The 24,380-nt window shown below is 42.1% G+C and overlaps 1 protein-coding gene across 3 annotated transcripts; it reads right to left on the bottom strand.

Moving 5' to 3' along the window:
• Positions 1-1,279: 1,279 nt before the first annotated feature.
• On the bottom strand, positions 1,280-23,981 carry AMMECR1L (AMMECR1 like). 3 transcript variants are annotated; one of them, XR_015950015.1, is made up of 8 exons: positions 23,501-23,951; positions 21,506-21,616; positions 18,949-19,393; positions 8,671-8,781; positions 7,611-7,725; positions 6,802-6,892; positions 5,188-5,967; positions 1,280-5,073 (listed from the first exon to the last, which is right to left on the bottom strand). XR_015950015.1 is itself a non-coding variant. In XM_035132717.3 (8 exons), exons 3-8 carry the CDS (start codon positions 19,353-19,355, stop codon positions 4,962-4,964), a joined length of 933 nt encoding a protein of 310 aa, XP_034988608.1. In that variant the 5' UTR covers positions 19,356-19,393; positions 21,506-21,616; positions 23,501-23,981; the 3' UTR covers positions 1,280-4,961. The 3 variants fall into 3 exon arrangements, 2 of the variants coding, with proteins under 2 accessions (XP_034988608.1, XP_034988609.1); XM_035132717.3 differs by having other exon boundaries at positions 5,871-5,967; positions 23,501-23,981; XM_035132718.3 differs by lacking the exons at positions 1,280-5,073; positions 5,188-5,967 and adding an exon at positions 6,220-6,444.
• Positions 23,982-24,380: the final 399 nt, after the last annotated feature.

Genomic DNA, 24,380 nt, shown 5'->3' with positions numbered 1-24,380 from the left:
CAAGAGGTTTAAATTCAGCTATCAATTGACACAAGCCAGAATGTTTATGTGAATTCACAAACATGTTCTCAGTTATCGAAGAATCAGACATAAATGTGGAGTCTTTATGCCATAGCCGTTACCACCCCGGCAATAACCAGAGCTCAAATTCTGCATGGTAACTCTGAGGCATTGAAGCCAATGGGTCATTCCCATTGTGAACAATGAAGTTTCCACTGATAATACTGAATTTTGTCTCCTGCTGGCTTATCCAGGTCTGTGTTTAAAGCAAAAGTAACGTAAATCACAGGTCCCAAATATATATTGTAGCTTATGATGAGAAATTTGATTCAAAGAATTTGGACTAGCAACTTGTTGAAACACTCTTTACTCACTTTTAACATTTCACCTTTGTTCATTCATGGCACTGGGGAAGGTGGACACATGGATCACAAAACACCATACTTTCAGAACTTTACTAGTTTTGAAAAACAAAACTTTCCAGAGTTTGCCCAAGTAGAATCCAATTGTCTTAAAAGATTAAGTGCTTTAAGGGATAGAATAATCTATTTATTAGAGAATGTTTGATTCCAAATCAATGGAGCAGCAGTAAAGCAGAATGTATCCTTCCATTAGAAGCATTAGTGCTCATTCTGCACATCAGGACAGGTAGTGGTACTTGTTTCAGGCCAAACACCCTCAAGCAAGAAAGAGCCACTTAACACTTAATTGGTATAAAATCACAATAGTCTTTTCCTGTTGGGATTTTTTGGTTGGTATTATCAACTGAAGTTGATCTGGGACTGTTGCTGGCATTCTTTACCAAAACACAAAGGAGATACCTCTGGCACTTGCTACCAGTACCTATTGAGTCTGACAGGCTCAGCTTTCTTTGAGTTAAGGCTATTGCTATGCATAATCTAAGTGAAACAAGAACTGTAAACCCCTTTTCAGCGTTTATGTTGTAGCTGTGCTTTTAAAGCACTTTCATAAATAATTTTGGTAAATGTCAATTTCAAAATGACCACCCTGAAATCAATTTTTATCTGCAAACTAATGAGAACAGGCAGTTCACCACAACTAGATAAGCATGAAAGTTTTAATTTTTTTAAAAAATGCATGTTCCAATCTCATTACTTCTGAGCATTTCCTAATATTGTTAAAGAATCTGCACTGCTTGCCTTTCAACTTTAATTTGCCTTGTAGGATTAAAAAGAAACAACACAAAATGAATGATTAGTATTAGATTGTAATGTGAAAAGTCAAAATCGACAAAGACACCAATAAAAGAGGAACAAGATAAAAATGTATCCATTACAATTTATTTTCTACAATACTTCATTAGAGGGTAAAGTTCAATGATTTACACCCAGAAGTTATATAGCTAGGAGGCAACCAAGTGTAATAACAAAGAATTGGTCTGACATCTCTGCATTGAAGGTCAAAAGAAATTCCTTGCTTTTAAAGGAAAAACAAAACAAAACAAAAATAAAAAACCCCAAAATGTCAATCATTTTGGTGCTAGAAATCAAACAAAACAGCACTCAGTCAATGAAGACTGCAATGTTAACAATGAATCGGGGAAAACAATTATGTGCAGAACTTAAAATTTTGGTTGAAATGTACAGATTACTTCGCCTTTATAGTCTTCAGATGCAGTTATCTGCTGATCTGATATTCTGACCATAAAATCATTCTGACCAAAATGCCTCTATCAAGATAGGCTCGTTGTCATTATGAAAAGGGATGTGGGGAACAGTGAGACTCCAGTGATCAAACACATTATCTGCTGGAGAAAAAAACAAAAACAAAAAGCATACACTAAAGATACATGGCTGCAGCAAGGAAGATTCCCAACTACAGCTGTCTTGAAATAAACCCATCTAGACCAAAAGGCACTTGCTTGTAGCTAAGGATGAGCCAGTTCCCAATCAGACCAGAAGACTATTGCTAAGGTCTTTATACAATCCCACTACTCACTAATCTGCTGAAAAATACAACTGGTTACGGCTCCAGAACAGGCGGTTCTCTTTTAGCTATTTTGTTGGTTCCCACATGTGTTGGCTCATCTTGGTGCGCATTACAGCTATGTATGAGCCAGATATAGTGTTGTCATCTGCAGACGCCTTATTGTACCCCCATACATTTTGCAGGAATGACACAACTAACACACTTGTTCAAAGATACTGTAACTGAACTCCATTGTGAGACCAATGCTGAATGTACCCATTTCTCAGGACTATTTCGTGCTTCATGGCCTGCTTGCTGTTCCACTTAGTACAAGAAAACACCACAATCCAACTTTTAACAGAGGCATTTCCATTTATACAGACTAGGTGGTTGGATGGAAATAAGGGCAGGGAATGAGACCACCTCTCAATCCAAAACCAATTTAGCTTACTTCAGTGTAATGGTTAAATTAAACCAAGTAGGTCAAGTCACTCCTAAAAGTCTGTTCTTTAAAATGGCAACTACCGGTAAGGTCCCCACCTGGCTCCTGAACTCCCACACCCATTAAAATTAAACCAAATAATTAACACTATACACTGCTGAAGACACGTAACAGGGCAAACATTTTTTTTAAAAAAAGCAATATTTAATAGCCTGGCACTATATGCCTGCATGACCAGTCTCACCGAATGTGCTCAGGGGTGAAAGATTAGCACCATTTTTTCTCCTTTTTGCTTCTAAAAAAATCTTTAAATTCTAAAGTAGAACACTTGAATAGTAATTAGTGTAGCCCTATGTTTCAATACTGTCTGAGAGCAGAGATGGATGGCATGACCACAGCTGTACTCTCCTCTCCCCTCTACAATCTCCGATCAGTCCAGGGCACCTGGAACATTAACTACAAATCACTCTAATTTGTAAGAAGACTGATTTATTCTCAGTAGCAGGAAATCATGAAACAGTCCCTTCACATTCAAACACATTTCATCATCATTAGAAGGGGAAAAAGTGATAATCCATACAAATGATCTGATACAAAACCAAAGCTGGGGCAGTACTGCAGATATCTGGAATATGAGCTCCTCTCTCTCTCATTGCCACCCATAACCATCTAGATATGTGTTCATTGACAAGCAAAATTTCAAGGTTAGGCTTTATTCTGAGACAGGAGGAATAGTGGTAGAAAAATATGTAATTTGGAGGCTTCCTAGATTCTCTGAACAGTCCTTTTGCCAGGAAGATAATATGATTGCCCTCTTCTAGCCAGCAGTTCACTTTGATGCAACCAAGCCAGATACTGGCAAATATTGCTCACCAGTTCATATGGGCTATTCATGTCTACCTCTCCAGTAATGCAACATCTATTCAGTCTGCCTTTCAGGCTTTGCTTCAAGATAGAAGGCATTAATCTCCCCTCACCTCCCCACCAGGGCAATGTTCATTCACCAAGAATCTGGAAACTTGCATCCCACAGTAAAAGATAATTCCCAGATAATTCCTGGCTTCCAATAAGCCTTCCATAAAAGCTACTGTCCTTACACATACTGCATATAAGATATCAAATTCTCATAATGCTGTGCTCTCCACCTGTTTTTTTTTAAATCTATCAATGCTGATTACCAAGATTTCCACAAGTCCTGCACTACCATTTTATAGTCCCTGTGGATTCATTTCAGAATGCCTGCATTCATGATAACACATAGTGACTCACACAGGAGAATTAGGATAGTTGAATGGGAAAAAAGAGCTTTCCAGTTATGATTTGATGTACCGGCTATTCAGCAACAATAGGAAGGGCAATTTTAAAATCCACAGGATAGTTAAACATGGTTGTGAGTTAACTTTGCGGGGGTGGGTTGGGGAGGTATGGGTTGAAAATATTCCTTAGTTTCCAGTTCTAAGTACACTTATCTGGAGGCTATATACTTTTAAATCAATCTGAATGACTTCCAATTATATGTATCTAGTATTGAAGCACCAGTGCAGCGATGGCACCTATATTAGATAACCACTTAAAGGCTAACATTTACTGTGTATTTCATTACCTGGATATCAGGGTCATGCTAAATACAACTGCTGCCAGTTAAACACAGGTCCCATGGAGTGTTTCCTATACACAATTTTCACGTCCTTTTTGAATTGCTTTAACGATGGCTTTGTGGGGAATAAAATCAGCCCCAATCCAACAGCAGACCACACTGCTTGTATTTCAAGTTAGAAACCCAGGGAAAAGCCCCAAAGGAGAGGGAGATTGTACTTCCAGGAGACAAGGAAACTCAAGCTACTCCCAAACATAACCCAGAGCAGTTCACCTTCATTTATGCATTACTGTCCTATCTAGTGGGCTACTTTCCTTCTTTGTCAAAACCAAGAGCAGCTAGATGTGAGAACTGAACCCTCCTGGATTTGTGCAAGCAATAGTTTCATCTGCAGTAAATTTTGTTTCCCCTTTCAATTGCCATCTTCTGCGAAGAGGAGGAGGGAGGAATCTCTGCTGACATACATCCTTGTAATGCGTCAAGTCATCTGCTTGCCTGGGGTGTATAAGGACTAATCAGCTCATGGTAGATAAATATCAGAGGTTAAAAAAATTAAAAATAACCTAAAAGTATGTTGTTGTACTCCGTTGCCCAGACTGCCAGGAGAACTCTCTTACTTAATCAAGGGGGCTGTCACAATTAACAATTCAAATGAACACAGTGCAATTTAACACACAGAGCAATCTGAAGCAGTACTGCCGTTCCTCAAGGTTCTCTCTACCCAACTGCAACTGTTAGTTTTGGAGCCTCAGTCCAACTGAACCCTCATTCTGAAGGAAGGATGAGGAAAGGCATGGGCCCTTGAAGTTCAGTTGCACTCACTGGTATCCCCCATCCCTCAGTCAGCTGGAAGGCAGACTTGGCAACGGAAGCTAGCATCATAAAATGGTGCAGTAATAGAAGTAACTGGACCAGGAAGAGGAGGCATCTGCCCCAATGATGTCATAGCCGTTAGTGGTAGCTGGAGGGCGGGACTGGTCATGCAGCCTTGTGTCAGGAGTAATGATTGTAGAGGGGCGGGGCATGAAGAGTGCCATTCTGAAAACAATGCTGACGAGAAGCCATGTATTCTGCATAACTGATTGTCACCTTCTCACTGCGGTATCTGAAAGAAAAAAGCATTGGGTCTTTAAAAAAATACATCTTTCAATGAAACAAAGTCAGCAAATCACCAACGGCTATATTTGGAATTCTGTTGTATCAACAAAAATTGTTTAACCTTTCAAATTATTTATTTCAATTCCAGCTTATTACGGACGAGGCCCACAATCCACAGGGGCTCAGTAGTCATTGCCGACTGGAGCCCTTCTAAATGGGTGCAGAGTGGTGGCAGGTCCTTCTCTTCACTGCCAGATCCCTCACTCACTCCTTCCCTCTGTGCTTGCTTCTTCTTCCTATTTGCCTAAATCTGCTGGTAGCAGAGGTGAGAAGCAGGAGAGGCTTCCATTTGCTCCCTTACTCTCTCCCTCCAGGCATAAGGAGCTGGAAGTGGATGCTGCATCTCCTCTTGCGGCCTAACCATCACACCAGTGGGCCCAAAAAGAAAGGATACAAAGGAGGAAATGGTAACGGATGGCAGAGAAAAAGAGAGCAGTCACCACTGCCAGCAATGGGGAGGAGTGTGTCCCAGTCAGCCCAGTAACCTGGGTGTGCATGTGTGTACATTGCCCAGGCAAAACCAAAGTTGGCTCTGGCAGCCAGTATTTGTTACTGTGAAAATTAAAAGCAAACAATGACTGAACAAAACAACAAGGTTTAGGCACCACTGTTGGGGGCAGTGAGGAAATTCAGAAAACTGCAGGATCTGGAGCACAAAGAGCAATCTTAAAACTTACCATCAGTAATGAAAGTAGTAATGACTTTAGTTGCTGACAACTACCAAAAGTAAAATATGTCATTTACCTGGTGAGTTTAATAGTTTTCCTAAAATCATTGGTAATTGGAGCCTTAAAACCACCTTTCCTGAGCAAGGAGTCTATTGTTTGAATCTGATCCCAATCTGTTAAAAAAAAGCAAGCAGCAGTGATCTAAATACAGGCTCATTTCAAGAAAAAGGGATAGGCTTTCAAAAGAGAGATAAGCAAGTTCAAATTACTGGACAAGTTCCAACTGAAAACAACAATTTGGTCAACAAAGTCATATGACATTTCCAATTATCCTATTTTAGTCATATATAGCAATCAAGTTAGTCACATATTCAAAGTAAGACACAGCTTCACATCAAACACAGTATAAATCCACTACTCTCCAATAATGGTGCAGTGTGGAGACCTGATTTAATGAATTACACTTTGGTCTTTTGACTCAATTCCAGGAGGAGATGTGATCCTCTGAATGGTGGAAGAAATGTTTTGAACAATTACAGTGGTGGCAACTGCTGCATTCTTCAACTGTTGTCCATGTTTGCAGCACAAAACCTAGTGCTGAGGGAGGATAGAAGGGTCATCTGATGTTGTGCTTGTGTGATCAGGTGAGGCTGAAGAGGAAACCCACATACAATGTTGGAAAAAACCTCAGAGGGGCAAAACCTGATTCAACAGTAAACAGGCATTCTTTATGACAAGGGGATGGGAGGAAGAACACCAAAGTCTTAGCAGTAATGAAGAAAATTGCTTAAGACATGGTTGGTCTTAGGGGAAAAAACATGTGCCATTGAATAAGTAAGTAGCACTTTACATTTTGAGCGTTTTAAAGGGCAGATTTTTAAAATAATTCAGCCATAGATAATTAATGGCTTTAGGTGACCTCCACATCTGCTGTATAAGCCAAAATCCACAATCCAAATCCTTATATTTAGACCACTTTCCTTCAGTGTAGATTGTTAAAAACTCACCTTGTTCCTTAGCAACCTCGGGTAAATATGTTGCTGTGCGTTTGACACCTTTCTCATTGATGAACTCAATTCTGATTCCATGGATTCCCACCTAGCAATGGAAACATAAAGTCAACTGAGACGTAGTACCTGTAACAATGCACAAAACATTTTCCAGCTGCCATGCATCCTACCGGCGGTCCAACCTTGTCAGGATAAAGGCCTCCACCTTGCTTCCATTTTTTGCATCTGCAATATCATAAGTCATTTCCAGGGACAACTCTATTGTGTACTGCAATCTCTTTTGGACCCAGAGGCAATTTCTCCAAGGCAGACCAAATTAATTAGTTTCAGCAAGCCCCACTATTTCAAGACGTAAAACATATGCCATTCACCTCATATGCCACTATAGCAGTATGGCCTTGTGCTTGTCACACAGAAGCAAGTACCAAAGCGTTTAATGAGATTTACTTTCATATAAATGTGCATAGGATGACCCTGAGCAGTACAATCCTAATCATATCAGGAACTTCGATAGGACTTACTTCTATTGAATTCAGTTAAGTGGAATTAGGATTGCAACCTTAGTCTAATAATTCTCTTCCCTTCTCATACGCTTAACTACAGCCTCTCCCAACCATCACTGAAGTAATATTGATATATTATTCCACTTGTGCATCCTTTGTCAGTCTTCCATCTTTCCAATCTCATTTTTCTAGCTATATAACCACAATCTTCTCTGATAATAGAAGAGACACATTACCATATACTAACCCGAACCCAAATGGTATGAGACAGTGATGCAGAGATCCAAATGCACCTGTTCTCACCTCCCAGTCCAAGTAGTCAGTGGCATCCTCAAAATTAGTGAGGAGGGAGACAGAGCAGAAAAGTTTAGGCAGCTCCTCACGAGTCAGGGGTGGAAACCTGCTGTCCTTAAGTGCACTAGAAGGGGAACAGAACACACACACACACAACCAAAAACAAGCACCATAAGGTTTAAATCAAGCATTTTCTTACATTTGCAGCTTCATTTCATCCCAGGACAAGGGACAGGGGACATCACTTTAAGTCAGAACAGGTTTAAACACATTACATGGAAAATTAAATAAAATATAAAATGGAACACCAGATATATCAAAGGTAGAGCCATGCACTAAGATTTCGGTCTATGACGATTACAATGATGAAATGGAAAGAGATTGAAATGCTTCCCCAAAACATTCATTTTCTGCCAATAACCCAGACAAACTGGATTCGATGCTAGTAGAGAATACCTTGCCTTAGTAACGAGCATGCCGTTAACCTTATGCAGGCTATTGATCACAATGAGGCTTCCTTCTGGCTCAAGTGAACTGACCACCTAGTGACGTAGCTGCCTATCAGCAGCAGGGCTGCTGCCTGCCATTCGGTTCTGCTATGCAGCCTTATGTCTTCTTCCAACCATATTCCCTTGGGGGAGGGGTGCGTTTGCAAAGTGGGTGTGCACCCTTGAAACCCCCATCATGGGTACAAACAATAAATAAACCACTAACTTACATTGTGCCTGTAGGTTATAGGAATCCAGTGCACTGCTAATCAAAGTACTGCTATAGCATGCTTGCATCCAAAACTGCTACTTTACAAACCATGCTTTGAAGATGGTTTTTCAGCCCCAAACAAAAGAATGCAGTGTACCATTTAACTGGAAGCCATAGTACAATACACAGTCAGCTACAACAGTGACTCCTCAATTCTAATTTTGGGTAGCAGAATATTCTGGTGGAGAACATTTGCCCGAGCAGCAGGATATACATGACGCTTCATACAAGACATAGGAAATCACAACATGGAGGCCCCACTGTGCCTGGTTTCCCATCAGACTTGAGGCAGTATGGATGATGTCTTTACCTGGTTAATGTGTATTCCCTGAGTCCTGAGTGAAGATTCATGGCAGAGAAAGTTCCGATGCAGCCCCGAAGTCGCTTGTCTCGCCCTGTCTTCCATGTCACAAAGAGTGGACTGAAAATGCACAACACAAAAACTCCATCTTCAAAATAATTCACTACTACAGCATTCCTGATAGGTGGCCATCCAGCCTCTGAGAAAACAGCTCATATTGATAGGAAGTTATTTGTTCAGGTCCTACACTCTGAAGTGGCAAAAGAAAAAAATTGCTGCACCTTCTATGTGATAACCTTTCAAATCTTTTAATATTACCTCTTAATAATATCTTCTCCAGGTTAAACACACCCAATCCCTTCACACTTAATTTTATTACAAATTAATCTTTGTCCACAAATGTGGAAGACCTTCCTAGCTACACTGAAGGTGGCTGTGAGGCCTCTCCATAATATACAATTTTTTTTTATTCTCACACAACTAGCATATGTCTCAAATTTGTCTTTTGGGGGAACATGGTTGGGTAGGGGACAGATAATTCTAGTGACTCCTGGATGAAGCTGATTATCTGGATTCATTTTGATCTGGTTTCTAGTACGGTACAGTCTTGGGACAAATCTGCTTTTAGGACAAGGCCTTTACTGTAAGTCATCCTTGAACTCTGAACTGTTCAGTTTTCTTATCTTTGTCTTCTTTCCAAAGGCAGTACTTTTTGAGAGCTATGCCCTCTGCTGTTTTATTTGAGTATTTTGTACTTTAGCTTAATAAAGGTTGCTCTGAATAGATACAGATCCCACCAGTAAAAATACAGTAAATAATAAAGTCTCAAGTATTGGGACGTAGCCCCCACATTATCTCAACGAGGATAATTCAAGAAATAATCTTGCGGCACTTTAAAATCTAACAGATATATTATGGCATAAACTTTCACAGACTACAGTCCACTATCAGATACATGAAGTGTTATCCTGGATTGCAGGTAGGTAGATAGGTACACTTTCAAATCTCTTCTAGCATTTTCACATCTCTCTTTCCCCAATGCATACAAAATTGGAGGTAACTTTCTCTAACCTCAAGTGCTAACCACAGTACCAGTAACTTTCCCTATTTTGCATATAAAGCTTATACTAAAAGACCACAGTGTCCCCTGCCTCAAACCTGAAGTACTTAAGTCACATGCAGGCAGTGTGCAGGATGACATTAGAGCGCAAATCGTAACGTTAGTACTGAGAATGCCTAACTCAGTTACTGCTCCAGCCACAAACCACTGAGTAGAACTTATAAAGCAGTATGAGCGGGGTTTCAAGTGGCATCTCATATGGAGGCTAAAAGAATATATGATGGGCCACAATGAAAGAACAACTCAGAATAAAACTTCTAAAATTACATCCATTTTTCCCCCTGCTGTGGTTCCAATCCAATCACACCTCCCCACAGTTGTTATTTGCCCCGGATGAGAACTGTGATTGGCATATCAGGATTGGGACTGTGACTTGGGGAAAGGATTTTTTTGGCTTTGGGCTACTGAGGCATTTGAGATATTTTCAGTAGCCTGGTTTGCACGTAATGCTAAACTATGGTTTATTAAACCATAACCTAGCATTATGTGTGAACCCTGGCTAGCAGCTTAACTATGGTTTGCTTACTGCCAACAATGATTTAAAGCTGTATTTTTTTTATTGGCTTCTAAACCTTGATTTGTACTAACTATGGCTTGGTGATATGTGTGAACCAGGCTTCCTCAACCTCGGCCCTCCAGATGTTTTGAGACTACAATTCCCATCATCCCTGACTACTGGTCCTGCTAGCTAGGGATCATGGGAGTTGTAGGCCAAAAACATCTGGCGGGCCAAGGTTGAGGAAGCCTGGTGTGAACCCAGCACCCCTCCTAAACCACTGCACCACAAATCCTCACCAGGCTACAAAGGCATGACATAAAGAGCAGCTGGGGGGGGGGGATCCAAACTTTGGAGAAACTATCCATGATTTGTTTGACCTACGGGACTTGTGGTTCATTAAACAAACTATACCTGAGTGTTATGTATGCACCAAATAAGAGCAATGGATCAAAAAATCAGACCTGGTTTTCCAAATGAACTTGCAAAGCTCTTGAGCAGATTCAGCTTTGTAGTTGAATCTGAACAAGTTGCAAGAATTGTGATATGCCAAAAAAATTAATAAGGTGCAGAATGGATAAAACTCTGGATATTTCTAAAATTAAAAAATTAGCAGGGAAACCCTATGCATGGCTGTTCAGATGTTACATCCCACTAACAATTTAAAGTAACATAATCCCACTCAGTGTGTACAGAAATGTAATCAAAATAATTTTATCTTTAAAAATACATTTCAATTATAGTGTTCCTTTTTTAAAAATAGCCTAGTGTATAAGTATGTGGACCGAGAACTCCAAGAAGTGCAAGCTGGATTTCGAAGGGGCAGAGGAACCAGAGACCAAATAGCAAACATGCGCTGGATTATGGAGAAAGCTAGAGAGTTCCAGAAAAACATCTACTTCTGCTTCATTGACAATGCAAAAGCCTTTGACTGTGTCGACCACAGCAAACTATGGCAAGTTCTTAAAGAAATGGGAGTGCCTGATCACCTCATCTGTCTCCTGAGAAATCTCTATGTGGGACAAGCTACAGTTAGAACTGGATATGGAACAACTGATTGGTTTAAAATTGGGAAAGGAGTACGACAAGGTTGTATATTGTCTCCCTGCTTATTTAACTTATATGCAGAATTCATCATGCAAAAGGCTGGACTAGATGAATCCCAAGCCGGAATTAAGTTTGCCGGAAGAAATATCAACAACCTCAGATATGCAGATGACACAACCTTGATGGCAGAAAGTGAGGAAGAATTAAAGAACCTTTTAATGAGGGTGAAAGAGGAGAGCGCAAAATATGGTCTGAAGCTCAACATCAAAAAAACCAAGATCACAGCCACTGGTCCCATCACCTCCTGGCAAATAGGAGGGGAAGAAATGGAGGCAGTGAGAGATTTTACTTTCTTGGGCTCCTTGATCACTGCAGATGGTGACAGCAGTCACGAAATTAAAAGATGCCTGCTTCTTGGGAGAAAAGCAATGACAAACCTAGACAGCATCTTAAAAAGCAGAGACATCACCTTGCCGACAAAGGTCCGTATAGTTAAAGCTATGGTTTTCCCAGTAGTGATGTATGGAAGTGAGAGCTGGAGCATAAAGAAGGCTGATCGCCAAAGAATTGATGCTTTTGAATTATGGTGCTGGAGGAGACTCTTGAGAGTCCCATGGACTGCAAGAAGATCAAACCTATCCATTCTGAAGGAAATCACCCCTGAGTGCTCCCTGGAAGGACAGATCGTGAAGCTGAGGCTCCAATACTTTGGCCACCTCATGAGAAGAGAAGAATCCTTGGAAAAGACCCTGATGTTGGGAAAGATTGAGGGCACTAGGAGAAGGGGACGACAGAGGACGAGATGGTTGGACAGTGTTCTCGAAGCTACGAACATGAGTTTGACCAAACTGCGGGAGGCAGTGCAAGACAGGAGTGCCTGGCATGCTATGGTCCATGGGGTCACGAAGAGTCGGACACGACTAAACGACTAAACAACAACAACAAAGTGTATAATGCAGACAAAAAACATGTTTGTGTTGAAAGAACCAAATTCAACAACATTGTAATATATTTGTGAGGAACAACTGAGAGACAACAAAGTACCAAGCCAGTTTTTGAGTTTACCAGATGTTTTCTCCAGGATGGATATTAAGCAAATAACAACCAAAGAGTGTGTGCAAGAAAAAAAAGAAAGATGAAAAAAGCTTGTCTAGTTTAAACAGATTTAAGATGAAATGGAAGTGTTCGTACTGGGATAGTCAATATGCCTGGCCTTTCTCAGTCATGTCAGATGCAAGAGCAAGGAATAGACAGAATTAGAATCCATTTATCAGGAGCATATGGGCTACATAAGGAACCCATACCCTGTGGAACAGCTGAAGGAACATAGGAAGCTATCTTATAACATGTCAAACCATTGATCTGCCAAGTTCATTACTGTCTATAACAGGGGTCCACCATCTCTCAGACCATGTGGTGGGCAGGACTATATTGGGGGGGGGGAGACAAATTCCTATGCCCCAGAAACAACCCAGAGACGCATTTTAAATAAAAGCACACATTCTACTCATGTAAAAAGATGCTGATTCCCGAACCTTCCGTGGGCCAGACTGAGAAGGCAATTGGGCCGCATCCGGCCCACAGGCCTTAGGTTGCCTACCCCTGGTCTATAATGACTGGCAGCAGCTCTTTAGGATTTCAGGCAGGGAGTCTTCCCCAGCTCTACCTGGAGATCCCAAGAACCTTCTGCATGCAACTCCAATGCTCTACTACTCAGGTATGCAAGGAGTTCCAGATTCAAGCCGCTGATATAGCCTCCCAAGAGTCACTATTCGGAGACGTTCAGACTGGCACACCTGAGTAAGTGCTGTGTCATCCAATCAGGGAAAATCCTGAATTGATTGGCATAATTAGCTAGTTACTGTTTATTGTACCAGAGCTCATCATGCATTTTGCCCTCAATGCCAACTGACTGCTTCACTTACTGTAGTAATCAGGGCATTTGCAAACTCTGAGGAGCTTACCCACTATCTTCACTATCTTTGAGCTCAAATTACCAGAGCATGGAGCCATTACAGACCCTGAGCCCTAATAATAAGCCAACCCTTTGCAGGTCAGAGTTCCCATCTTGAGGCCAGTGAGAACTGGCAGATGGGATTACTGCCATCCACACTGACAAAAAACAAAAACATCTGTTGCTGCAAATGAAAACCTTTATTGCACGGTATCAAATATTTCAATTTACAGAAGTGACTTTTGAAAGAAAATACATATGGCTTGAATCACAATAGTCACAGCTGCTGGTCTTGCTTTAGGCTTCACTTGAGATCTGCATGGCACTGGGAGTGGAATATGTCCTGTTCTCTGCACCTGGAAAATCGAAGAGACAAAAGGAGAGCACTAAAGAATTGGTCAGCATTGTCTCTGGAGACAATGTGTAATAGGTGTTTGTGAGGAGGTGATTTGAGTGAGTGCTATCAATACCCTTAGCCATAAACCTCCCTCTGTTGGGTGAGAAAGTGTAGAAACTGAGACAATACCTACCTCTCTTTTAGGGAGTTACAACAGAACTGGGCACTGCATTTGTCCTCTTCCATGTGTCCAGGCTGTCATGATCCTGTATGACAAAAAGAATCATGAGCATGTGTTAATGGTTAGGGTCTGTCTTTCATTAATAGAGCTTTCTTGCATATGGGGGTTTCATGGCCACCAGGGCACCCCTTTCTGCATGCTTAGCCTTGTGCTTCTTTGTAAAGGTGTTTCTAGATATGACGAGAAAAAGGATCCTTCCACCGATATAGTTTAGCCAAGTTGCACTAGTTACACTTTGAAAAGATTCCCCTTTCCCCTTGCTTACCTCTTCAAGGTGCTTTGTTCTTGCATCCTTGGCTACAGATGAGAGGTGTTGTTGGCTGCTTGTGTCCTGAGGCGATATACCTGTATGGATTCTAAGACAACAAGTATCGGCAATGTGTTCTGAGACCAAGATGTTCGTGAAATGTGCTCCCTTTCTTTTATGTCAGGTGCTCTTCCTACATAGTTCCCATAACCAAAGTTCCCCCTCAATGCGGGAACCAGAGCCGTCCAACTCCATGCAGCAAATGCTATCATCTGAGTTATGTTTGGGTGTTAGATGCTGGTAGGGGTGTGCTGTGACTAAATGCAAACTTAGTCTGAATCCTATACTATGCCAGGGCAGAGTAGGGTAGTTTCTTGGTCTCCATTGAGCTTAATGGGTTAATTGAGTTATGACTGGCACTTCTTTGTTGGTGTAATCATGGAATTGCAGAGTTGGAAGGCATCTCAAGGGTCATCTAAGCCAAGCCCCTGAAATGCAGGATGTCACGCTGATGTACCTGTAGTAAGTACAGGGGGTGTTTAGAATTTGACACCACTCCTATCCTCCCATACCACCATTCAGTTTTGGCTCCTCCAGTGACAGAGATGCACTTGCAACGATAAAAGCACTGCGGAAAATGTAATAATAAGTTCAATGGAATTTACTCCTCGGTAAGTGTATTTAGGATCTTCTCTATTCCATCTTAAATGTTCAGTTGCAGACATGAGCTCTCTCATCATAATCACCAACATCTTCCTCCCTCCCTTTTGACTTAATATCCAGCCTGAAAAAGAGATCTGGTGAACCTGAAAGCTTGAACACTACCTTTGGGATATTTCGGCTGGCCTAATAAATTATACTACTGTAAGTTCAGGTATTACCCTGGAACATAAAACTTCATTCAAACAAATCTGCCAAGCCTATACTTAGAAATTTGAAACTGGAGCCATGACCCTTCATCAAACAAATTGAATCAACACTTGTTTTTAATGCAAAAAAACAAAGCCACACAGGGAACAGGTTTGACTTTTGAGGTCAAGTATTAAAATGATAACACAATTGGTAAAATGTTTTATTTAAATGTGTAGGATTCTCCTGGACCCAAGTACTAGTAAATCATCACAGGTACTACGATCTAGGAGGCATCGTCTGGTTTTTTAGGTTGGAAGAATAGAGAGATGTATTAAAGGAATGCAATGTCCAGCACAGTACAGCTTTATCAAGTGCTGAAAAGACAAGCTTCTCTTAAGTCACAAATATTCAGAAGGTTATTTCAAGTTCTAAATATTTGTGACTAAAAAGAAACCACCTCTTGCAACCAGCAATGTTCCCCAGGAGAGCACCTGAGCAATAAACCATGCCTTCCCAAACCTAGTGACCTTCTGATGTTGCTGGGGTATATTTCCCATCAGTCACAGGTAGCATGCCGATTGTAAGAATAATGGGTGTTTTAATCCAACATATCTAGAGGACACCACACTGAAGAAAGCTGAAATATGTAATGCTATCTCTCTCCATGTGATGCACGCTTTTTCAACTTAGAGGGAGAAGTCGAACTCTATGTAGTTGACTCTGTACAGCCTTATGTTTAAGAGACCAACTGTGCACACAAATAAGAGAGGCAATCAGGGTTGCCAGTTCAGTATCACGCTGCACATGAGTTTATCAGCTAGCCTTCACCAACCTGGTGCCTTCCAGGATTTCTATCAGCCCCAGCCCGCATGGTCAATGGTAAGGGATGATGGGAGTTGTAGCTCAAAACATCTGGAGGTCACTAGGTTGGGGAAGGCATTATGTGTTAAGAGTCTTTGGCCTTTAAAACAGAAAACAACACACACACAGTCTGACACAGCAGAAGCATATTACTCTCTGCTGGCTTGTCCTTGGGCAGTCTGTTTAACTTGGCTGCTGTATTCAGATTCCCACTACCGGGGAGGTGATTAGCCCAGCATTCAGTCAGCCTTCTTGATAGATTACACACATCAAAACTACAGGAAAAACAAAAGAAGTGACAGAGTGCACAGCTGGTGCATACTAATTTCTGGATAGATCCTGGATCAGATCAGGTTCCATTGATCAGCAGTCTAGAAGTGACTAATCCACTTCAAAGAGGCTCTAAAAGCACCATAAGGGTAATGGATGGATGATCACTTTGCTCCAAGCATGTTGTTACCTCGGGTTAAGAACTTTGCTTCAGGAGGAGAACAGAAATCGTGCTCCGGCGGCGTGGTGGCAGCAGGAGCCCCCATTAGCTAAAGTGGTGTCTCAGGTTAAGAACAGTTTCAGGTTAAGAATGGACCTCCGGAACGAATTAAGTTCTTAACCAGAGGTACCACTGTAATCCTTTTGATTGATCTTGAGTTAACTGCTCCAAACTTTGACAGATGGTAAGAAGCATTGTTACCCACCTGGTGGTAACTTCTGATCTTTAAGATGCCACTTCCTCACGATGCCCCTTTGTGGTCTTGTGTTGCTATTTGATAAACTATTCCAAAGTTTTGTTTCCCTCTCAACAGGGGTCTGAGTATGTACAGCTAGGCTGCACAAACAAAAAAGTGAATACTAAAGATAGAATGACCACATCCACTTTCTGTTCCTGTGCTAATTCTACAGGCACAAATCTCTGGAAGAGAAGCGAGGGCAAATCAGGGGAGCCAAGATGAAGGGATGGCTCAAACAACACAGATTTCTCACTCTCAAGAAAAACTCCAAATTCTAGGGCTGAAAAATGCTTGTATAGTCTAATCAAAAACTCTGGACTTTTACTCGCTGACTTTCTCTCTCTCCCCCACCCCCCTTAATTTCAACATACTACTACAATATGGCTATAAAAATTAAACTCAAATTCCTATGAATGTGCAGCAAACTTTGGATACTGCTCCTGAATGGGGAAGATGTAAGAAATGAGCATTTTTCAACACTAGCTTCCAGATTATAGGACCCTAAGGTAATGTGATTTTTCACATGTGATGCTACTGTGATAATGCTAGGTTTCAATGATCACCTTCAGAAATATATTTTTTTCTTTCTAGCTGCATTCAGATGATCATATCTTGGCTTAATAAACCAAACTATGAATAAAGCTGGTACCAATGCAAACAGCTACTTCCTTCCTTGGTGTTTCTGAATGCAAGGTACAAGTCTTCAATTAGCAACAGTGTCCATCTCTTGCAAATGGAAACTCCCACAACCAGGTTCAGAACAACCCAAGATCTTAAACCAACTGCCAACAAGAGTTTGATTTTCTGACTTGTTCCTGCCCTGGTAATCATAGTTTTACAGTTCAGACAAAATGAGAAACAATGGTTAACTGAAGATAACCACTTTCTGTTCAGGTACACCATAAAGGGCAAGTTGCATGCGTGGGTAAAAATGTTGGGCATATCTTGGCTTATTAACCCAATATATAATTGTCCAGACTGGACCAATCTGTCTATAGAGAATATAATGCAGGAAAAATGATCAATCACCATTTCCCCAGCAAATATATTGGCTTAGATCTCAAGTTACCAAGCTTCTGTTTTTTTGGGGGGGGGATTTTGGATCCCTTAAAATCATTTATCTCTCAGCACATTTTCCAAGAAAATAGAAGATTTAGGACCACGAGTCAAGACCAACCCTGATCATGCAGAGCCAGTGGTGGCTGGCCTATGGCTGGGAAGCACGATTTTGTTTTTCTTTTAAAAGACAGCTATGTCGGGCAAATACTCTTTACGAAAATAATAATGTCATGGTTCAACAAAATTCCAGTGAAATCTGCATTATAGGCAAATGAGCTAAATATTTGAAAAACACAATCTAAGCTAAGAAGTACTAAGGAGACACTAGTTATCTTTTCAAGGACGGGATGCAAATGCAACCACAGCTATGCTTCTTTTGAAATATCTGCTTCACCCTTGGCTTTAGCAGGCAGCCACATATTTTTTCTGTTGGAGACGCACAATACTCATATCACTCATACAACAAGTTAGAGCAAAAATCAGAATGGAGTTCTAGGGGAGCAAATGCCAATCTTCTTCATAATATTCTTAAAGAGCTGCCATTTAATAAGTATCAGGTATATAATGCACTGCATACACTGCATAACCTACGCCAAACTAAGCAAGGCTACCTCCTCATTTCACTTCAAACCTCTTCTAAAAGCTGTTTTCCTGCTTCCTGGTTCCCCAATTATAACCTTTAAACCAAATGCAACTTTTCTCAACAATAAAGAATATGCCGTGTTATAATGGAGCATACAAATTATGCTCTGCAAACGTGAAGATTCTAATTGCAACAAAGGAAGATATTGAATTTGATATTGATATTGTAAAGTGTATATAACACAGCTACAAAGTATCAGACTTCAGTATAAAACACTACCCTTCTCAGTTCTTTTAAGGGTGGAAAACAGACCCCTCTGATCTCAAGTCTGGTTAATACCGACTGTGGAGTAGCATTAACTATGGATAAGATGGGTGTCATGATAAACCTTTACCATAAGGCTTGCTTTGGCTGGAGAATTTGCATTGGAGAGGCGAAGGAGCATTACTGTATATCCTTTGGCCTGCTCCCAATCCCTTAACCTTCTTTAGTTACTGAGAGTGCTACAATGTCAAAGGCTCTATAAAATCCAGTGCTTGAATATGCGCATGCCCATTTTAAATGTTTGCCTAATATAGATCAGTCTACCTATGCTTCCACCATTTAAAAGTTTCATTTCAAATTTTATGTCATCCTACAAGCATCAAAACAGCACTGCAGATTCCTTCTTAACAGTTTACCTGTGTTCCAAATAGCCCTACAACATAAGAACTTTGGATGATGAATTTTCAGTTTCCCTCCCATGCCCATGGATTTACTCACTAGGGGTCATTGGTAAATCGAGGAAGTCTTGGCTGAGGGAAACCATAAAGATGACAGTAGAGTACATCAAAGCAGTAGCAGCACATCTCCGCTGTCACCACTAGGTTTTTGGTGCTGTTGGCAGTTCCATTAGGCCGGGCGAGTGGGCTCAATGCTCCTGAAGTGGGATTCATTCGCGTAATTGGAGAGTTTCCAGGGCATAAAGTCAAATCTGATACGTTCTCCCTTCCATTGCCCCCATCTGCATGCTGGTGGTTCTGAAGAGGACCTGAACTAGAGACTGGCACGGTTGTGGCTTGATTCCCGTGGCTGTGTGTTCCACTTCCAGACAATTTGGGTTTCTTTACCCCACAACAGCCTGCTGCCAACTTGGGCTCAAGTGGAGGAACACAGCGTCTTTTTCCCATCCTGATTCACCACTTGCTGTCTGGAGTACTGTAGAACCCTGGCAAAACACACAATATGCAACACATAGCATTATACTAAAAGAAAAGCAAATTATAAGGATGCATTTTTCCACAGTAAGAAAACTACACCTTTCACATTAAAAACCCGAGTTCCATAAAAAAGCTCACATATGATTGCACAAGACTGGAAAACTAAATAGAAAGCAGACCGATGTGCACAGTTATGAAGACATTTTTTTACAAAGGTCATGTAGACTTTATTTATGAAAAGGAATACTACTATGAAGTTTGCATGCGCAACATGTGATCCAATAGTTAAATGTAACTGCAGACCATTTGCGTGTTTTAGTACCTCATACAGCAGTAGGAATGGAGAGTCCTCAACCTGTACTATCTTTGGAATAAGGCAGAATGCTGCTAGATAAACCCAAGAAAAACATTCCAGATGTGCTCAGTGACATCATCACACATATAATGCTACAGTGCTACAAAGTGCTCAGTGTATGCTTGAATTTTAGTTTGCTTTCAACCTAGGGTTTCAGTTCACTTGCAAAACACTATGTCCAAGAAGACCTAAGGCACAGGGAACTGTGAAGTCTTCCAGATATTGAAAATATTCAGTTTAACAGACCTGGCTTTTTGCTAGAACAAAGGCTGCAGCCATTTCACTATCTTCTTGATGTGCACTCTTATAACTTAGAGGTTGTTCTTGCTATCCATCCCTTGATCACACCTCTCTCGGGAAAGTCTGATCAGCAGTGATAGTACAAGCTAGCCCCTATACCCACCAGCAGGAGACAGGTATATACTGGGGCAAAAAGAGTAGGAGAAAGCTCCCACTGTCATAAATACTTTGGAGGAAGAAGACAGTATGCTAGTCACCTCTCCTATGCTAGTTATTAACCTGGTAGAGTCTAGACCAGGCATCCCCAAACTTCGGCCCTCCAGATGTTTTGGACTACAATTCCCATCTTCCCTGGCCACTGGTCCTGCTAGCTAGGAATCATGGGAGTTGTAGGCCAAAACATCTGGAGGGCCGCAGTTTGGGGATGCCTGGTCAAGAGGGTGACTCTTCCTTTCTTGGACATTCCCATATGCAGGTCTACTGCTGCCAGCCTTTCTTAGGAATTAGTGCAATTTGCCCATTATCACTGAAATACAAATAACCACCAAGGAGATTGATCAAGGATTCCTCTGAGAAAACACAGATTACAGATAGAAATGAGACCTTCAGCCTTAAATTTTGAACTTTCTTGCATGTCACTATCTTAAATTCAAATTAAAAACTGAGCAGAACAATTTTCTCTGTTGGGTGTAGGCCTCAGTCTTCTTTACATATAGAGAATGTTGAAACCAATGCCCTTGCATTGGTTTGGGGCTGAAAAGTGTTAGTTATAAATGGAAGGTTATACAACAGCTATGAAAAAGGAGGGAGAATTCTAAAATTGTGGCTGCGCCTGTGTCAATGGCCTAGTTAGCATGCTGACCAGAACTGCCTTTTGTATGCAACACAAACCTAGGCGCATTTACCCCGAAGTCAATCCAAAGCATGCACAGAATGTATGATGTTTGCAAGGGAAAATTATTATTCCCTATGTGCAAATGGTCAGAAAGCAAATGTAAATGAAACTGGCTGGTGTATTTCAGATGCTAACATTTTTTAAATACCAGCAAAGAGAAAGAAACAATTTAACAATGAACCACCTATTCAGTTCTTTTTTTAATCCAACAATTAACTCACCATCCTATCCCCACCTGACTGCAGCCACCTCAGCATATGGAAAAAGGGTTTAATAGGCAGCAATTGCTTGTAACATTACATCAAATAATTTTATTGCTTTGCTAATTATTGGGTTGAACACCCTATTTCATCTCCGTTTGAGCTCTGTTATTGAAAGAGGGCTGCAAAATATATAGGGTATTATCTAACTATGAGCATCACTTTGGATCTGGGTGGCAATTGTTTTTTTTTTAAAAAAAACAAGCTTAGGGGTTGGGGAGGGGGTGCAGAAAGAATACAGTAACATTGGAGGTTGTAAGGTGGGTAAAGATCTCCCCTTTCACCATGCTTTTTGGTAATACCAGTCACCAGTATTCACAGCATCATTGTGCCATAAGTTTCAACATATTATGCTTGAGATAATACTTACTGAAAGCAGAAACCTTGTATTGCCAAGGGGTAGATGAACAGGTGGAAAGGGAAGCTATTTTATATCTGGAATGAATTTTCTTTTCTCACGGCCCATTCCTGTTCCCCAAATCTGGAAAAAAACATTCAGGAAAAAGGGCTATAAAATCATATCTAGGCAAGGTTAAACACTGAACTAAGAGCTCAGCTACTAGGCTTATAAATGCACTACCTCATTGCTAGTGAAATAGATGGAAAGAGGCATACTAGGTTAACACAGTCTATGAGACACAAAGTAAATGTGGGCTTTTCTATCTTCTGTTCTTGACCCCAAAGTCCATCTTACTCCTACTATGAGATGCACTCAGAGAAATTATTGCTATGAAACCATTGAAAAACAATGTTACTGTATTTCCTTATGGAGTGGGGGAACTTTTGTACAGATAGTGTACAAAAGATAGTGAAAGAAGCAAAATGAAAGAGCTAATACAGAAAGAAATGGTGTACTAAGTAGGAGGTATTAGGAATATCCTAGAACTATTAGGTGCAGGGTGCTTGGGCCTTATTTATTAAAATATTTATATACTGCCTTTGGCAGAGGCATCTCAATGATATGTACAACAATATAAAATATTATACAAATACAATCAAAATCATATATAAGAACATCATTATAGAATCTTATAATGGCTGGCATCAGTAGCCAGCAAATGCCATGGTAAGCAAAGTTTTCAGCATGTGCCAGAACTGCTTTACTGTTGGCATGTGCCTTATTTCAGGGTGGGGGATGGGGAGAGACCATTTCATAGTGTGGCACTATAGAAAACATACACTTCCTCTTTGATAACAAATGGATGCATGTTGGCATAACCAGGAGCACCTCTACAGATGATCATCATGACCAGACATGTACTGTCATCTTAGCTCACTTAGTTTTAAGACCACACTGACACTGAGATAGAATACACCAGCATGGCAAATTATCTCCTCTAGCACATCAGCCACATTTGCAGAGAAGATAAAACAAGGGTACTCTGCTCTGGTGAAGCTGAATAAAATGTTGAAGCCATCTCCAAGTATGAGATCCAACTATTTCACTATTTTAACTCAGACATATACAAAGCTGATGGCACTGATAGCGTTAGAAGGCAGATTATATAGATAAAATGATTAGCAACAGAAAGACACAGCAAAGGGTAGACACACTTATTGGAGTAGTCGATGGGGGCAATACCAGCAGTCGAATGTCTTATAGAAATAGTTTCAGTAAACCATCAGAGCAAGCATATATATTCCAAAATTTCCAATGAACTTTACTTCCTAATTAAGACCACAGTCCTATGCACCCTTATCTGGAAGCAAAAACCCAACTGGCCACAGCAGGATGGTACAAATACACAGGACCTTATAGCAAAGGAATATAAAAGACTACAACCTGCAATCGGGAAAAAAAGACGCTAGGAACCAAGTTCCACTGAACTGAAACGGGGCTTATAGCTGGGTAAACCTGTTTATGAGCGAAGAGACGACCTACGTGACTGTACTGAATGCAAGAGGAGGACGTGACTAGCCCTGTTCCATAGCATTTCCGCCGCCGTAACAAGGTATTATGTCTCATTTATCCTCAAAACAGATGTACAAGGATAGTCAGGCTTGCCCAAGGCCACTCAGGCGGGTGAACCGAGAATTTGAACCGGGTCCAAGCCCCGGACTGTAGCCGCTGCACCACGCCGGGAGTGGGCAAATAAGTAGGGGGAAAGCAACAAAGCGGGTCCTGGAAATGGGGGGGGGGGGCTGCCGAGCAGGACGCGAGGAAGATGCGGGAGGGGGAGAGATAAGAGGGACGCCCCAGAGTCCAGACCTGAAGAGACAAGGAACGAGAGCGGCGCAAAGGAGAATGAAGCCCGGGGGGGGGGGGTTGAGGGGAATATGAGGTGAGCCCGCAAGGGGGGGGTATCTGAGCAGCCCCCCCCCCCGCTCCGAGGCTCCTTCGCACAGAGGACGTGAGAGCCCCCACCTTCTCTCTCCCCGGAGCGGAGACGGCTCCCTTCCCCAGTTCGCCGTTTCAGCCCAACCAACGCCGTCGCCACCAGCGCTGCCGCCGCCGCTCCTGCTCTTGCCTCCCCGCCGCCGCCACCAGCGCCGCCGCCGCCGCCACCACCTCGACTGCCCCGCGCTTCATGGAGCCATGGGCCGAGGCGGGCGAGAGCCGGAGAAGTGGACCCAGCGGGGCAGGGGAGGACAAGGCGGCCCGGGGGCGGGGGGAGGGGAAGGGGGAAACCGCACAGCGAAATCGGAAGAGGAATCCCGGGCTCGCCGCCGGCTACACAGGGAGCTGAAGCAAGGCGGCACAGAGAGCAGGTCCTCCACTATCCCGGCGGCCCCTTCGCCGAGTGTGAGGTAATGGGGGAGGAATGTGCACGCCGATCCGCCAGCCTCCCGTCCGGCCCCGCGAGGACCATAGACGCAGCGGGGAGCGCCTCCTACAAAGAAACCATAGAGCCTAGGGAGCAGAGGGACTTCCGCCCGCTGACGCCTGATCCGTTGGAAGGGGGGAGGTCATGTGAGACCGTGAAGGCGCGAAAGAGACCAATGGAAATAGAAGCCGCCTCTCCTTCCTCCCTGCCCCGTCTTCGGAGCGAGGGCCAGGGGGGGGGTCTGAGTAGGTCACGTGACTTTACGTGCCACCGCCCCCCCCCGCGCCAATCGGGTTATTTAGACGGAGAAGGCAGCGCGAGGCACAGGGAGTTTTATCATTTGCTTAAGAAATTCGATGTCTTTCTCTATGGGTTAGAAATGTCGCCTGGGTTCTGTTGTTCATAGCGAGGCTGCCGTGTACTTCTGAAGCCCAGACGCCTTGAGTCAGGAGAAGGTTCAGTTGAGGTCAAGGGGAATTG

The sequence above is a fragment of the Zootoca vivipara genome, chromosome 5 (assembly GCF_965207765.1).
Source record: "Zootoca vivipara chromosome 5, rZooViv2.hap1.1, whole genome shotgun sequence".
Classification (NCBI taxonomy): domain Eukaryota; kingdom Metazoa; phylum Chordata; class Lepidosauria; order Squamata; family Lacertidae; genus Zootoca; species Zootoca vivipara.
The sequence above is the reverse complement of the archived record's forward strand: the minus strand, read 5'-3'. Positions and strand labels throughout refer to the sequence as shown.